The sequence below is a fragment of the Ambystoma mexicanum genome, chromosome 1q (genome assembly GCF_040938575.1).
Source record: "Ambystoma mexicanum isolate Mex_15411 chromosome 1q, UKY_AmexF1_1, whole genome shotgun sequence".
Lineage (NCBI taxonomy): Eukaryota > Metazoa > Chordata > Amphibia > Caudata > Ambystomatidae > Ambystoma > Ambystoma mexicanum.
In genome coordinates, this window is record NC_090922.1 from 399,257,640 (window position 1) to 399,272,620 (window position 14,981).

General features: G+C 54.9%; 1 protein-coding gene across 2 annotated transcripts; it reads right to left on the reverse strand.

Moving 5' to 3' along the window:
* Positions 1-3,797: 3,797 nt before the first annotated feature.
* IRX3 (iroquois homeobox 3) lies at positions 3,798-12,636 on the reverse strand. Of its 2 annotated transcripts, XM_069639595.1 has the most exons (4): positions 11,831-12,636; positions 7,865-8,861; positions 4,705-4,771; positions 3,798-4,140 (listed from the first exon to the last, which is right to left on the reverse strand). In XM_069639595.1, the coding sequence occupies exons 1-4, from the start codon at positions 12,032-12,034 to the stop codon at positions 4,086-4,088; spliced, it is 1,323 nt and encodes a 440-aa protein (XP_069495696.1). In that variant the 5' UTR covers positions 12,035-12,636; the 3' UTR covers positions 3,798-4,085. The 2 variants fall into 2 exon arrangements, with proteins under 2 accessions (XP_069495696.1, XP_069495701.1); XM_069639600.1 differs by lacking the exon at positions 4,705-4,771.
* Positions 12,637-14,981: the final 2,345 nt, after the last annotated feature.

A 14,981-nucleotide genomic window follows, 5' to 3' on the forward strand; every position in this document is an offset into this window, starting at 1 on the left:
TCCTCCTCGCCGATAGCACCAGCACACCTGATATTAAGAACCAGACAGGCACAGAATGGGTGCGTGCAGCTGTGCCGAACACAGCATGCAGGGGGGGAGGGGGGGAGGCAATGCATGCGTGCGGGCACTGTTGCAATGAGGGCCTGCATGGAGTGGGTGCCGCAGCTGATATCAGTGCTAACGCAATGAACATTGCAGTCGCGTGGCGCAGCTGCTGCAGCAAAGAAAGCAGCGAGTGGGTGTTGCTACAATAGAAGTGCATGGCTTGAGTGGCGCTTTAATACAAACTGCCGGGAGTGATTGACGCTGCAATGAGCGCCACGTGGGGGAGGGGTGTGCTGTGATATGCAGGTCATCACGCGAGCCCTGCTGCAATTACAGGCCGTGAGCTGCTGCTGCAGCAGTTAACGCGGTTTTCGTTAAGTGCTGCTGCAATAAAGACAGCAGTGTGCGGGTGTGGCTGCACTGAGCGTGCATGGCGCGGGAGCGCCTTAATAATAACTGCCGCAGGGGATGGGCGCTGCACTAAACGCCACTTGGGCGAGTGTTCACAGAGGAAAGCTCTGACGTGGAGTCGGTGCGGCTGCTTAACGCTCGCCACGGCACGTGGGCTGTGCTGCCCCTGTGTGTCCAGCCCCAGTCACCCCTCCGCGTCTCGCAAAAGCTCTCAGGCGCTGAACTTGCCTGCCAAACTCTGGTCGGGATGCTTTTAATTGCACCGGGCGACCCATCGACGGCTTAAGGAGGGGTCCACTTTCCTCTCCTAACGAGGAGAGACTCGCGCCTAGAGGCCGTGCTCGCCGCGAGCCGCCAGGTAGCGCCTAGAGCCACAGTAGCGGTTTGGCCCCGAGCGGCGCTGACCACAGGCAGCCCTGGACCAAAGAGACGGGCCAGAAAGCTGCGTCCGCCGCCCTGCCCTCTGGAACTGGCCGCTGTTTTAAGGCGGGGGGTGGGGGTGCGGGGGAGGAGGAACAAACGCCCAGCACGGTTCCCGTGCTAGGAACATGCTCGCGAGATCTGCCGCACTACGCGAGAGCAGGCACATGCCACACTAGCCCCGTCTAGTTCACGGCTAGTATGTGCGTGTACACGTTTAATGTTCGCCCTTTTACACGGATGCCAGGTACCGGCCATGCCACCCTCTGCCCACCTTGCCATTGCTTCTTGGTGGATTGGTGACTAGAATGCGATTCCAACGTCAGATTTAAATTGTAGATATGTTGCAGCTAACACCATGGTGAGGTTTATGGCATAACCGGCGTGACTGTGTGCTTCGGGGGGCTTTCGCACTTGCGCAGCGGGAGGTGTGGGGGGGGGGGGGGGTACTCGGCATAGCATCGGGGTCTCCAGGGCTTGTATTTGGCACTTTATTTTAAAGCCCCCTTTGCTTTCCTGGGGACGGGGCGCAGCACGGAGACGCGGCAGGAAAGTGCGCTTGCCCGGGCATTGCCCCATCGCAGAGTACGGGAAAGAGTCCCGGGGCTGTCCCTGTGCGAGAGAGGGTGTGGGCGCAAAATGGACCGCTCGTGTAGTACTGGAGGCAATGGCCGATACCTCACATCGCCTGATCTACAACGCGTTTTTCAATGGGAACGCGCCATTGTAAAATGGTTCTGTACATCGGGCCCTCGGGCCGCGCCACGGTTCTGTCGCTGGGCCCTTATAATGCTGGAGCCTTGCGGGGTGATTGCAGGCGCTCCCCGTGTTAAGCGGTGTATGCTTTGGGAAGGGGCGCCGTTTATTAGTTCGACGCTGGGAGCATGAGCGAAACACAGCACGCGGCGTGAGCCTGGGAATTCCAGAATGTACAGTAAATAGAGCACGTCTACAGAAACATGGGGACCCTCTGGGCGGCCACTGGCTGGCCCCCCAAACTTCTGACTGCAGTGTGCCGTGCACGGCGCGTGCCTGGCTCTCCAGCGTAGGGAGCACGTTCACCCGCCCGCAGGGTCGGCTCCTCTTGGCATTTTCCACCATACTGCTGAATATACACACTTGTGGGTCCCCTTTCACAGCGTGCAATGCTGGCCACACTTTCCTTTTTTTATTTGTCCAAAATTAATTGATTTCGATTATTATATAATTATTTAACAAATGATTGCCCCATATCATACACACACACCTTTACAAATTATATATTAAACTCGCACACGTGCCAGAGCAGAGAGAGACCGATCACACGGCCGAGTAGATCCAATTTAATATTGGTTATCGAACACTTAAAGGCAACGCGATGCAGTTTTTTTCGTAAGAGAAGGCAAGGGAGTTCGCTCCTTATTAAACGCCCTCGGGACACAGGCTGCCGGAACAGATCACACGTCCCCGCTGTGAGTTCCAAGCCCAGCGGGCCTCGCAGTCATAGCGAAGGTGCAGCTTGCAACAGAAAAAAATAAACTAAACAATGAGAGACAAGGACTTCAATTAATGCTCAACGGCACTTTATAAGAATAAAGAAAGGCTTCGATGCAATACGTGCACAGGGTCGGAGATATCTACGCAACAGCGCGGTTCAATAAGAAATGCGCTTCCCATTAACTATAGCTCAGGCGGGAATTAACTGCCTTGGACTTTTTAGCACTTTCTGCTGACGGTTTAAAAAGATCGTACTTCGATCAAATAAATTCCGGCTTTCCTTCTGCGCAGACTTTCTCTGGAGTGTGCGCCCGATTCGTGGAATATTTGGCACAGTTCAAAGTGACTTTACACCGCCGACACAAACCCCGATTCACGGAACTGCGCAAAGTGTATTTTTGCCGGGCAAAGCCGGGGCAAAGCGAATCGGGGCTTGTGTCGGCAGCGCAAAGTCCCTATGAACCGTTCAAAAAATCCCATGAATCGGTCTCTGATTGACTTACATCCTTTAGTTTGGCGCAATGTAACTTTCAGGTGCGCGGGTGGGACGCGCTGCGGCACTTAACAGGCACTAAAGAGCCCGTTTGGGGGCCCGCCGTCTCCCAGGAGGGTTCCCCTTTCTCTGCAATACCAACCCTTCTCTTCTCTACCGAGACTTGACTTTCCCCTCAGCGTCCAGAAAATAAAAACCTCTCGGGACTTCTTCTTATGATCTAAATAAACACTCCAGGAACTCGCGACCTTCTGAGAACGTGCTTTAATGAACTACCAGGGCGCACGTTGCTCCCGACGACAAGGTGGCACGGAAGGCGCTGCCCGGGCGAGCTCTAGATACAGGAAAGTGGCGGAAGTCAGAGATAGTTCACATTTCCGCCTGTAGGGGGAGCTCGCGGTCCAGCTTTCATCAATGGCGCACCTCCCCTTCCAATTTGCAAAGACCCCAAACAAACTTTACAAACACGAAACAGATAAAAAACGAAAGTGGGACACGACCATAAAAACAAACGCATTGTGGGAAAGCGACGAGGCAGCGCTGCAAACGCCCCTCGGTCTCTTTAAGCTTCTTACGTTATTTTAAAATTCGATAAGGAAAACAAAACAAACAAAAAAAAGCACACATTTATTTATTTATTTACCGTGCGAACAGGAGACCGACCACTTTATCGAAAAGTGATTTTCCATGTTAACAGTTACCTGTTTCTATACAGCGAGGCGATTCCCACATCTCTCTCTCTCTCTCACACACACGCGCACGGACACTTTAGCGTGTCTTTTGGAAGCCTCGCTTTTAATGCACTTAGCTCCGATGTGATCTGCAAATCAGACGCCCCCCCCCCCCCCCGCGCACTGCACCCCCGGAGCCGCGCCTCTGCGGGCTGCGGGCATTATCGCGGCACAGCTTTCGTACTCGGCAATCACACATGGATGGAGCGACACACGTGTACTCAAAGTGGCAACAGTTCATTTATTAGCCAAAAATATATATTTTCTTGTACAATTTGCTTCGCACGTATGTACATTTTTTTTACTGTATATACAAACAAACAAAAATACACGGTTGGAGCCGCTGAAACGCTCACTGGACTGGAAAGGGAACCGCTCAAACTCTGCTCATCCGGATGGCGACGAGGCTTCCCTTTGAGGACACGGACATGCGTATTACAATGCGCGACTATACAGAGGACGTTTTTACAAGCATTGGAGCGAGAATACAAAAAAAGCAGGTACAGGAGCTACGATGAGGATAGGGCGGATAAAACCATTGCTGCTTCAAGTTGGTTCTGCGGCCTGATGATGGTGGGAGGGGGGGAGGGGGAGAGGGAGACACAGAAAATACATACATTTAGACACCGGGTTTAGCTGTCAGTCTGCTACTTTCTAATTTACTCGACATGTTCCCTTATTTTAAAATACGTTTGGGGGCGTGAGTCACTGCGCCGTATTTTTTTAAGGATGTATCCCCAAGTCTACTTCACCATTCCCAAATTATTATAATAAAAACTGCCAAGAACAGCGTCATGTTTAACCCTCCCAAAGTCTCGACGGGCAACATTTTAGGGGCAACATAAACATTACAGCACAAGTTTCGTGAAAATGGCGAGAAAAGTCTGTAGGAAAGGTAAGCGACAGAGGTGTGGTTTTAACCAAACACAAACGTATTGTGACTTGCCCGTGGTTTCATTTGCGGCATTTCACAGACGAGCATTTCAAACCAACTTCAAAAAAAGGCGAGTTTAACCCTGGTGGCCCACACCCACACGGTTCCCTTTCGGAAAGTCTGGGTCTGAGGTGAGCGAAGCAAGCCCCGGGGAAGCTAGCGGTGACTGGGGGTGGGATGCTGGCTGTCCTTACCGCCTCTGCACGGGCTGGAAGGCCGCTTTTAATAACCGCTTCTCTACTTCCAAGGCGCGCGACTCATCTAGGGAGACAGAAAGAAAAGCGCGTCTCGGGTTAGCAACAGTGCGAGAATCTTCCACACCTGGAGAACACGTGAAATAAAACAAGCGAACTCCCAAAGGGGCAGGGACTGGGGGGCGGGGGGGGCGGCTAAGGGCAGAGTGTTACAGGAGGGAGGGCGGTAAATATTGCGGATTACGGGAAAAGCATGGGGGGTGGGTTCCGCAGTGTGTATGTGTTGGGGGAGCGGAGGGGCACCGCGGTAACTGCCACCGGGCGCCACCGGGCGCCACCGGGCCACCAGCCAGGCGCTGCAATGCACACTCCTGCCTTGTCGCGGGGAACGGCTTTCTTTGCCGGATATTCGGCGGGACCCCTATGGTATATGTGTTCAGTCAGTCAGCCCTGGCCCCTGAAACACACGCAGCTGCGAAGGCCTCGCGCCTCTCCGTCCAGCCAGCTCGTCCCGATTTACGGGTTCGCAAATAGCTGGGTACCTCTGCTCCTGTTTCCCCCTTCAAGAGTCTCGACGCTGGCATACACGTGGCTTACAGGGGCCTGCCTGCTTTACAATCATTAAAAAAAACATGTATTTCGGAATCTTTGGGATTCAGAAATGTAAAAACATATACTGAGTTTTTTTTTTTTTAAACAATACGTTTGCTAATGTTTTGCAAATGTACCAAGTTTTGCAAATGTAAGTAGGACTGGATTGTTTTTGGCCGCGGCTATAAAAAAAATATTCGATAATAGAATAGTAATGGTCTGTTCTTTTATTTCAAGAAAGCCACAACGTAACACGTCCTATATTCCCAGAATCACCACACGAAAAAGCCTGCATTAGGCAGAGTGCACTTGAAAAGTCCGGGTCCCTTGCCCAACAGGAAGCAGTGTGTCCCCAAGAATACCCCACCAGACCTACACACGAATTGCTATCTGTTTTCGAAATACTGCAGACTGATATTATGGACCGATGTTATGGATGTACGAAAATGAAAGCCTATTTTCATATTTTTTCCAAACTAGGAAACTATTCGTCTTGAATGTACACAGTGAACACTGGGCCGTGTTGTTTGCCTGGTTATTCATCCCTCGTCCCAAACCCGACATCAGGGAGACCTGTGGGCCCGTGGCTCTGTCTGGGTAAAACGCGGGCCGAGTCCGGGAGCAGCGCCTGGGCGTGAGACATGCCCCCCCCATACTCCAAACCTTCCACCACAAACTAATGTAGTCGGTTCCCGCGCTCTTTTTGGTATTTGGTATATGGGGTAGTGTGGCCAAGCGGGGCAAAGATTCCTGTGACAAGAACTGAGCCTTCCGACTCCACAGCCAGCCCCCTCACCTCTGCCCCCCTGCTCCCCATAGCTACATGGGGCAGAACCCACTATCATAGCCCATGTTTCCGTGCGTGAACTCCGTGGGGTGGGGTTGCACCCGCACAGTCTCACGGGCGTATTAACTCGTGCGACATAACCACTCACGTCCAAGTGTGGCGTGGGTCATGGTGTGCCAATACAGAGCCTGTACCCCAAATACATGATGTGGAAACAATCACTGCCAGAAGAGGGAATACGAGAGCGCCCAATCATGCTTGGGGTGGATTTGGGACAGGCGGGGCGCATATGTCAGCAACAGTGCATGGCACTCACACAGGTTTAATAAACCAATGATCAGTGTTGGCAGCCATTGGCCATCGAGAACGACAGCATATCTGCCAAAGCATGAGAGAAGGCTTGGGTGAGCAGTGGGTGCATGTCAGAATTCACCCGCGAGGAGAGAAACCTCTGGACGCGTGCATTAAATGTCCAGCCGTGAGATTGGTCGACGGTGCAGGGGAGACTTTGTCACTTGTTTAGTGTTTCAGCATGCACCCGGGAGAGGGGGGGCTATGACATACTATAGGGGCATGGCATATCACGGGATCTATGTGCATTCGCATGCAGGGGCTTTGATAAGAGTGTGTGCGTCAACAGTCACCTGCTCGTGGTAGACCTCTGTTCAATGTAGGGTGAATTAGGCAAAGTGCATGGTGATGTTGACCCGAGGCCTCTGCTTCATGTAGGGTGCCCAATGCAGGGTGCCCCTCAACATTAGCTAGTTCAGGGGTAGGCCTCCCTTTATTGTAGTGTGCATTACGTAGAGTGCTTATCAACTGTCACCTGTGAGGGTGCATGTCGATTTTCACGTGTTAGCAGGCCTCTGTTTCCTGTATGAGGGCCAGAAAGTAGTCCGGGGTAAGAGTCAGCTGTCAGAAGGTGAGCAGTGTGCGCTTAAGAGAGAGTGTGTGTCTATAGTCACCCATAAGGAGATGCCCTCGATTTAATGACGGGCGTATAAAGAAGAGTTCATTCCTAAACTACACACAGGACTGGCCTCTGTGAAGTGGGGAGTGCATACATCGTGTGGTGTCAATAGTGCCTCGGGTGGTGTCTGTTGGATGCAGTGTGCATGAGGCAGGATGTGTAAGTTTCTCCCGTTTAGTGGGGAGGCCTCTGTTTTGTGCAACATACATGAAGCAGAGTACGCGTCAACAGCCCCCTGTGGGGAGGAAGGCCTCATTTTAATGTAGTGTGGATAAATCCGGGTGCATGTCAGTGGTCATCAAAGGGTGTAGCGGCCTCTGTGTAAAGGAGCGTGCATACAGCAGTCGTGTGTCAATATCCACCTGAGTGTAGGCCTCAATTGAATATGTGGTGCACAGTCAAGGGTGTGCTTCAACATTCACCTGTGAGGAGGTAGGCCTCGGTTTAAAGGAGGGTGCATAGAGCAGGGCGCACGTCAATATTCACCTGTAAGGAGCTAGGCCTCAGTTTAAAGGAGGGTGCATAGAGCATGGCGCACGTCAATATTCACCTGTAAGGAGGTAAACCTCAGTTTAAAGGAGGGTGCATAAGCAGGGTGCGACTCAATATTCACCTGTGAGGGTAGGAGGCCTAGTTTCAAGAACAAAGTGTAAAGCAAAAAGATGGGTGCATGTCAACAATTCCCTGTGAGGAAGCGGGTCTCCGATTAGTGTTGTGTGCATAAAACAGTACACCCTTCAACAGACATCTGTGGGGCGATGAGTCTCAGTTTAAAGTGGGGTGCATAAAGCAGGGTGCTCTTCAACATTCACCTGTGTGGGTAGAGGCCTCTGTGCCCTGGCTCTGTTCCGCTTGCCTCGCCATAGCGGCTGCGATGCTCGCACCAGAGGCTGCGTGGGAGGCGCTGAGTCCCTGCAGGAAGTGGCTGGAGTTGAGCAGAGTCAGTTGGTGGGCTGCAAGGGCCCGGTTGGTCCAGTTCTGGAACTTGCTGCCCGAGCAAGCCAGGAGTCTGTGGTGGGGCAGCAAGCTCTGGGGGGCCGGGCCTGGGGGGGTCCTGCGTGGGTTGTCCGGGGTGGTGGCCGTCTCAGCCAGGGACCAGATTTTGGGTTTCAGGGCTGTAGTGGCCTCACTGTTCTCAGCCAACAGGGGGCACCTGGGGGAAATGCTGTCCAACTTGAGCTGTTCCCTGGGCGGGGCCTTCATTTCCGGGGAGAGTTCACACTTGTCCACCGCTAGGGCCCGGTTCTCGTGCACCATGGACTTGAGAAACCTGTGCTCGGGCACGGGCAGCTCCTCAAAGCCGTCCGAGGCCTCAGAGTCGCTGCGGGGGTCTGTTTTTGAGTCTGGGTCCTGGTCGTCCAGGTCATCCTTGCTTTCGATGTTTTCGGTGTCGATGTTTTCGAGGTCGATCTCCTCCTCGTCCTCATGCTTGTCCTCTTCTTCCTCCTCCTCACCCTCGTGGTCACTTCCATAGGGGTTGCCCTCCTCATCGGTGCGGCTACGTGGGGCCCACGTCATCTTGTTCTCCTTCTTGAGGCGCCGCCGGGCGTTGGCGAACCAGGTGGAGACCTGGGTCAGGGTCATCTTGGTGATGATGGCCAGCATGATCTTCTCGCCCTTGGTGGGGTACGGGTTCTTGCGGTGCTCGTTGAGCCAGGCCTTGAGCGTGCTCGTGCTCTCCCGGGTGGCATTCTTAGGCCTGGACGGGTCCCCAAACTGGTACTGTCCGTAGGGGTAGAAAGCGGCGTGGTGGTGGGCGAAGGCCGCATGCTGGACTCCGGGGCTGTCCTTTAGTTCATACTGGGCACCCTGGGGGGACACAAAGGAGAAAGCAAAGGCTTTAGTGAAAAAGAAACAACATTACTGCGGGTCATTCGTTGCCTGGCAAGGCTGTCAGTGTCTACTGGGTCTCGCTTAGAGCTCTCAGCTTTCCTACGGCGCTGCGCAGGCCTGCGGCCCTTCAAATCATCCCTGCGGAGGCTGGGCCTTTCTATGGGGGCCTGCGGCCCTTCAAATCCCTGCGGAGGCTGGGCCTTTCTATGGGGGCCTGCGGCCCTTCAAATCCCTGCGGAGGCTGGGCCTTTCTACGGGGCCTGCGACCCTTCAAATCCCTGCGGAGGCTGGGCCTTTCTACGGGGCCTGCGGCCCTTCAAATCCCTGCGGAGGCTGGGCCTTTCTACGGGGCCTGCGGCCCGTCAAATCCCTGCGGAGGCTGGGCCTTTCTACGGGGCCTGCGGCCCTTCAAATCCCTGCGGAGGCTGGGCCTTTCTACGGGGCCTGCGGCCCGTCAAATCCCTGCGGAGGCTGGGCCTTTCTACTGACCGAGGTTTCAAAATAGAAATAAGTGCGTAGGATTTCTTGGGAGCCAGTGACGTCGCCGCTAATCTGCGCCCTGGCAGATATACACATCTTTAGACTCGGGCGTAGGAAAATAGAATTACAAACCCCCTATAAGCGGTCCCCGATTTGTATGTATCATTTGCTTTATTGAAAGAATGTAAAAAGAAAAAAAAACAAAGACGTGGATGCTGGGCTACATTATGTACAGTAGCAATGCACACTATGTTTTCAAGATGGGAACCCGCCTCTCTGACCTCGCAGCCCCTCTGGAGTTCACACACACTCATTCCGTCCACATTGGAACATTCACAGCAGTAACATTTTTAGTAACATTTGCAGTCTCTGCTTCCGACCGAGTGTGAGTGCAGGGGGGGGGGGGCGGAGAGAGGGGGAGCTCGCTGGGCCTCCTCGAGCCCCTGTGCAATTAAGGCCAGTACTGTGGACTAACGCCTCATACAACGCTGAACGGAACACAGGAGGCCTCTCACGCCGAACCCAGCTGAAGACCATTAACCACAGCATAGTATTCGCTCTAAAGGCAATGACATTTGTGGTTCCTACTCAACTTTTCAGGCCTGCAGTCCAAACTATTATCCCCTCCAATCTCTGGCCCCAAACCCTGCCACCGAATGACGTCATTGCCAAGAGGTTGGTGCCTGAGACAGAGGCCGAATAAGGAGTGCGAGTTCTCGAGAACTTCAAATGGCGGCCTGCTCGCCACTATCCCCGCGCCGTCACGGGCGGACGCGGGGCCCGAAGCCCACAGTTCTGGCTGCAGCTCAGCAGGTTGGGAGTTTCTGAAGCTACTCTGACATGTGGATGGGTTCAGCGTTTCGAGTCATGGAGGCAGACACCAGGCCCGATACTGTCCTCAGACTGAGTGGCAGGACTGTGTACCCGCCTGGCGCACGCACTTGCACACTACGAGTAACACAGAGAGGCCGCAGGGCAGCGCAAGTAGGGTTCGTTTGGTCGAAGCAACGCCACCCCGATTCATGGAGCTATGTGAGTGCAAAACGGGGATTTGCGTGCTGTTCTGCCCGCAAATCCTTGTTTGACGAATGGGGAGTTGCGGGCAAAATGGCATGCAAATCCCTGTTTTACGCGCAAATAACCTAGATTGGCGGCGAGCACCACGGCAACCACACACCATTGCACCTATTTCGACTTCCTAATACGGTGCGCCCCGCACGGCAATACACGGCCAGGACACACACACACACACGCCGCACGGTCAATTCACACGCCGGCGCCCGCTGAAAACCTTCACCATTAAAGAAACCCACACCCGGGAGCTCGTGGCGTCCCCGTACCTCGTTGCATCTCCCTCGGAATGAACACTAAAACGGGCTGGCAGAAAGCGCGGGTGCTGGAGGTGTGCCCCCACCCCGCCAGGGCCATGCACGCACTCCCCGTCCCTGGGCCCCGGCCATCTGACGCTACACACACACAGCAAAGGCAGCGTGGGGTGGACCCCAGAACATGTTCAGAGGCGGATCTGCAGGGGCTCCCTGATTTTACCAGGCACAATATTTAGAGGTCGTCCTGCCTCCTTTTCCTCGCCCCAGCCCCCCCCCCCCCACAGCTCCTCTCTACTTGTTTTCTCTCTCTCCCCCCTTCTATCCCCTTGGAGCATATTCCCAATTGCCCCAACTCCTCTGTCCATCTATTCCTGGAAAGCGTCGCCCCCTCAACGTCCTTTCTCCCTCTTAAGCCTCCCTGCCATGCCTTTGCACTTTTACAGATTGTTCCTGTAGTTCTTTCCAGGAAGTCTTCCCCCAGAACCCCCCTCCCCCCACCCTGAACGCCCCGTACCACTACTTGATCTATCGTTTAGTTCGCCCCTTGCCCCTCTCCTATGGTCCTTCTTGGACCCAGGTCTTCCATTTCGCTATTTTCCCTTCTTTTCTAATAACCCCCTTCCTCTGCCCAGTCCCACAGGACTTATTTAGACTCGTGGCCCTCTCTCTTCCCCTGGCACCCTTCTATGCCCTGTCCTCTCCCCTCTGCTATGTCCTGCTCTCGCACGGCCCCTCTCTTCCGGGACGCTCTCTCCCTTCTTGTGTATGTGTCTCTCTCTCTTGGGCCCTTAGCTTCTCTCTCACAGCCCCTCTCTTCCGGGACGCTCTCTCCCTTCTCGTGTATGTGTCTCTCTCTCTTGGGCCCTTAGCTTCTCTCCCACAGCCCCTCTATTCCAGGACGCTCTCTCCCTTCTCGTGTATTTGTTAGCTCTCTCTCTTGGGCCCTTAGCTTCTCTCCCAGCACCTCTGCACTTTCTTCTTAGACCCCTCGCACTTCTCAGACCCTCTCTTTCATGGACGCCGCCCTTTGTACTTGCTCCCTAGCTTGTGTTGGGCTGCTCCCCCCATCTGTCCCCAGCCCCCCTTGGTTGACATCGCGCGCCCCCATTGCCCCCCGCCCCCGCGCCACATACTCACCAGCTGTGGGAAGAGCGGCAGCTCGGCGCCGTAGGGCAGGAAGGCTCCGTAGCCCGCATAGGGCGATCCGTACATGGAGGAGAGGACGCTGGAGAGTGTCCCGGCCTGAGCCAGCTCCGAGCCGCTGCGCCCCGCCGCCTGCGGCCGCTCCGAGCCCGGGTACAGGGGCCGGATGTACTGGTAGCCCAGCTGCGGGAACGACATGGCCGTGGAGCCGAGGAGGCGCTCAGCGCCGAGAGCGGGGGGTTCAAGGGGCGTCCGGGCCCCGCTGCTGTGCCTGCGCCGCGCTGCGGGCAGCTCTCCCGATCCACCGTGGCCCAGAGCCCTGCAACACTGGGCGGCTCCTGCGGGGGCGGGGGGACCATAGGACACCGGCAGCAGCGTCCCTCCCTGCGGGGCGGCAGGGGCCCCGGGCAGCACGGAGAGTCCGCCCCTCTGGGCGCTGCGCAGGTGGGCGCTCCTCGCTCTCAGGAAGGGTCCCGCTCGCAAACTCTCCCCGGACGCCGCAGGGAGCGGGGCGCGCACTGGAGGCTCCCAAGCAGCCACGGGAGAGGCACAGGTAGAAGTCGAGCCCGTGTCCTCTTAAACAGGGAAAGTCCCAAGCAGCGGGGTGCCCCGCTGGCAGCTCCCCTGCAGGGTCCCGGGCGGGCAGCGCTGCTTCTCACTGAGGCTCTGAAGGGGGGGCTGGAGGCAGAGGGTCCCGGGGCTGCTCGCGCGCCTCTCTGCTCCGCGCTCGCTATTGATCTGAGGGGACCCGGGTCAGCTCCCGGCACATCGCTCCGGATTATTGGCACCCTCGCCTCTGAGTGACGGGCCCGGGCCCTCCTCCCCGAGGCCCCGCCCATCGCCCCGCCCCCACCCCTCTCACCCCTCTCTCTTCGCTAAATCTGTTTACTGACGTCGCTGCTCTCCTCTCCCAGCGCCTTTCAAATCTCGTCCCCGGCCCCGTCCAATCCGGCCCCTCTCTCGCGCTCGCTTTGTTTTACAAGAGGCTGCGCCCGGCGGGCCCCTCCCCGCTCCGTGTGGCCACGCACTCTACACTCGAGCACACACAAGCAATGCCCGCAGCAGAGGTGGGCACTGGGTGGCAGAGGGTGGGGGCACACCAAGGACACGCCCTTTCTGCCCCCCCTGAGCTAGATATGTGTGTGGGACGCGAGGCAGCCCAATATTGGGTTCAATGCACTCAACATGTACCTTGCAAATGTGAACTGCACTGATCAGAATGCAGCTTCCCGCACCTATGCACGCAAATAAATGCGCGCATATAGATGAGTGCCTATATCACCTTGCGTGATAACTTGCTTCACCGCACGCTAGTCACACGCACGCCATATACGTGCACACCCAGGTAGGACTATGCACTCAGAGACAGTTTCCTCCGTATTCAGTAAGTACACACATAAACACGCCGCCATCTATCATCTATAAATATATGTGTACACACACACGTGATGGTGTATGTATATGCATTCTTTTAAAAATAGGAATACAATCGACATTTTAAAAAGCGCATGCGTATGAATAGAAGTGTAAGTGCGTGTGCGCGCACCTATACTCACGTATGCATGCATCTAATATATATTTAGATTTTTTTATATCAACCAAAACATACATACACAAGTAAACATTTATTTTTAAAATAAGATATATTAGCCAGCAGAACAGTTCCCAATACACAGCGTGTACTGGGAATTGTGCGTGATTTCCTGTGCACGCTTTTGTACACACACGCGCGCACAGATAGACAAACACACACACACACATATCATGTTTTGGTGATTTCATTTTAAATAGGTTTTGTGGTTTGTACAATGTGGAGTTGGCCCTGGTACACTCTGCCCCGCGTGGAGCTCGGGTGTGTAGGGCGCTGTCCCGTTAAGTGGGCACGGAGCGGGCCCGGGACAGCGGCGGCGCAGATACAGTAGCAAAGCCGACTTAATTTACTCCTAATGGCGACTTCAAAGAGCGGCAGGTCCCAATTTGACATCAAAGAGGGGCGGATTAAGCCCCTGACAAAGGGGGCCGGGCACCACACCGCGGTAAACAGGGGGTGCGAAGGCCGGGGGACAATGGCCGCGGCGGGAATTAAGCCCATTAGCACCTTTTTTTGTCTTGGCGAGAAAGCTGTAATTAGGGAATTTAGAATCACTTTGCTTCTTGGGGAGGCGGCGGGAGGAGGCCCGCGGCTCAGAGGGACCTGCTCCGGGCAGGCGGAATCGGCCCTCTGCCCCCGTGGGCAGAACACAGATCTCTGGCGACCCACTGGGTCCGTGGAAGAGAACCAGCGATCGAGGGTTTCGGGGTGAAGGCCCCCCCCACACCCGCAAGCTGTCACATGCGGTCTGTGAGCAGTGCCGTCTATGTGCTTCCATTGCAATGACGCGTTTGGGCTTTTCCATCTTTATTTCGTTTTTTGGTCGCTTATTTTTCATACTACACACGTATGCATTTATTTTAAAATACACACCACGTCGACTTTTTCCAAGGGCAAAGGTTTGCTGGTGCCTTTGCTAAAAATAACAATAAAACTCCATGTCAGTGCCCCGTTTTGCTTGCGTGTGTCGAGGCCCCCAATCCACATTTCTGGGTTAAATGGATTGTGTGTCAGATTAGGGGGATCGGGGGAGCGGCCTCTCGAAATCCCTACCATTCTGCGATCAGCCTGGATTACGGAAAAGCAAGCCCCGGAATTAAAATTCCTCGAAGCAAGATATGAATATCTTCCAGAAACATCCATCTCCAATCGTATTAGGCGTCCTCTCTGCTAACCGCTGGCGAAGCCCGACCGCCTTCGGGGGGCCCACATTACCGCGTGCACCCGCACCCGGGCCGCACACAGAATCGCCCCGCTTCCATTCCCGCTTCCACGAAACGCCCGCACCAGGCGTTCGCGGAAGCGGCTCCCGCATTATTCTAATCCGCCCCGTTTCAGAATTGCTCCAAGTTTTTGATAGCTTTGCCTCATGACATTTTGAACATTCAGAAGGCTATGTGGTAAGTGCTAGCGCGGTATATATGCTACTTGGGAGACAGGCGGAACTGGCACACGTTCCAGCTATTTCTCGGGTTGAGAACCCTTCTAAATATTCGCGCAAACTACGCTTATTTGTACGCACTTGCTTCCAGGCGCAGGCCGAGTGCAAGGACA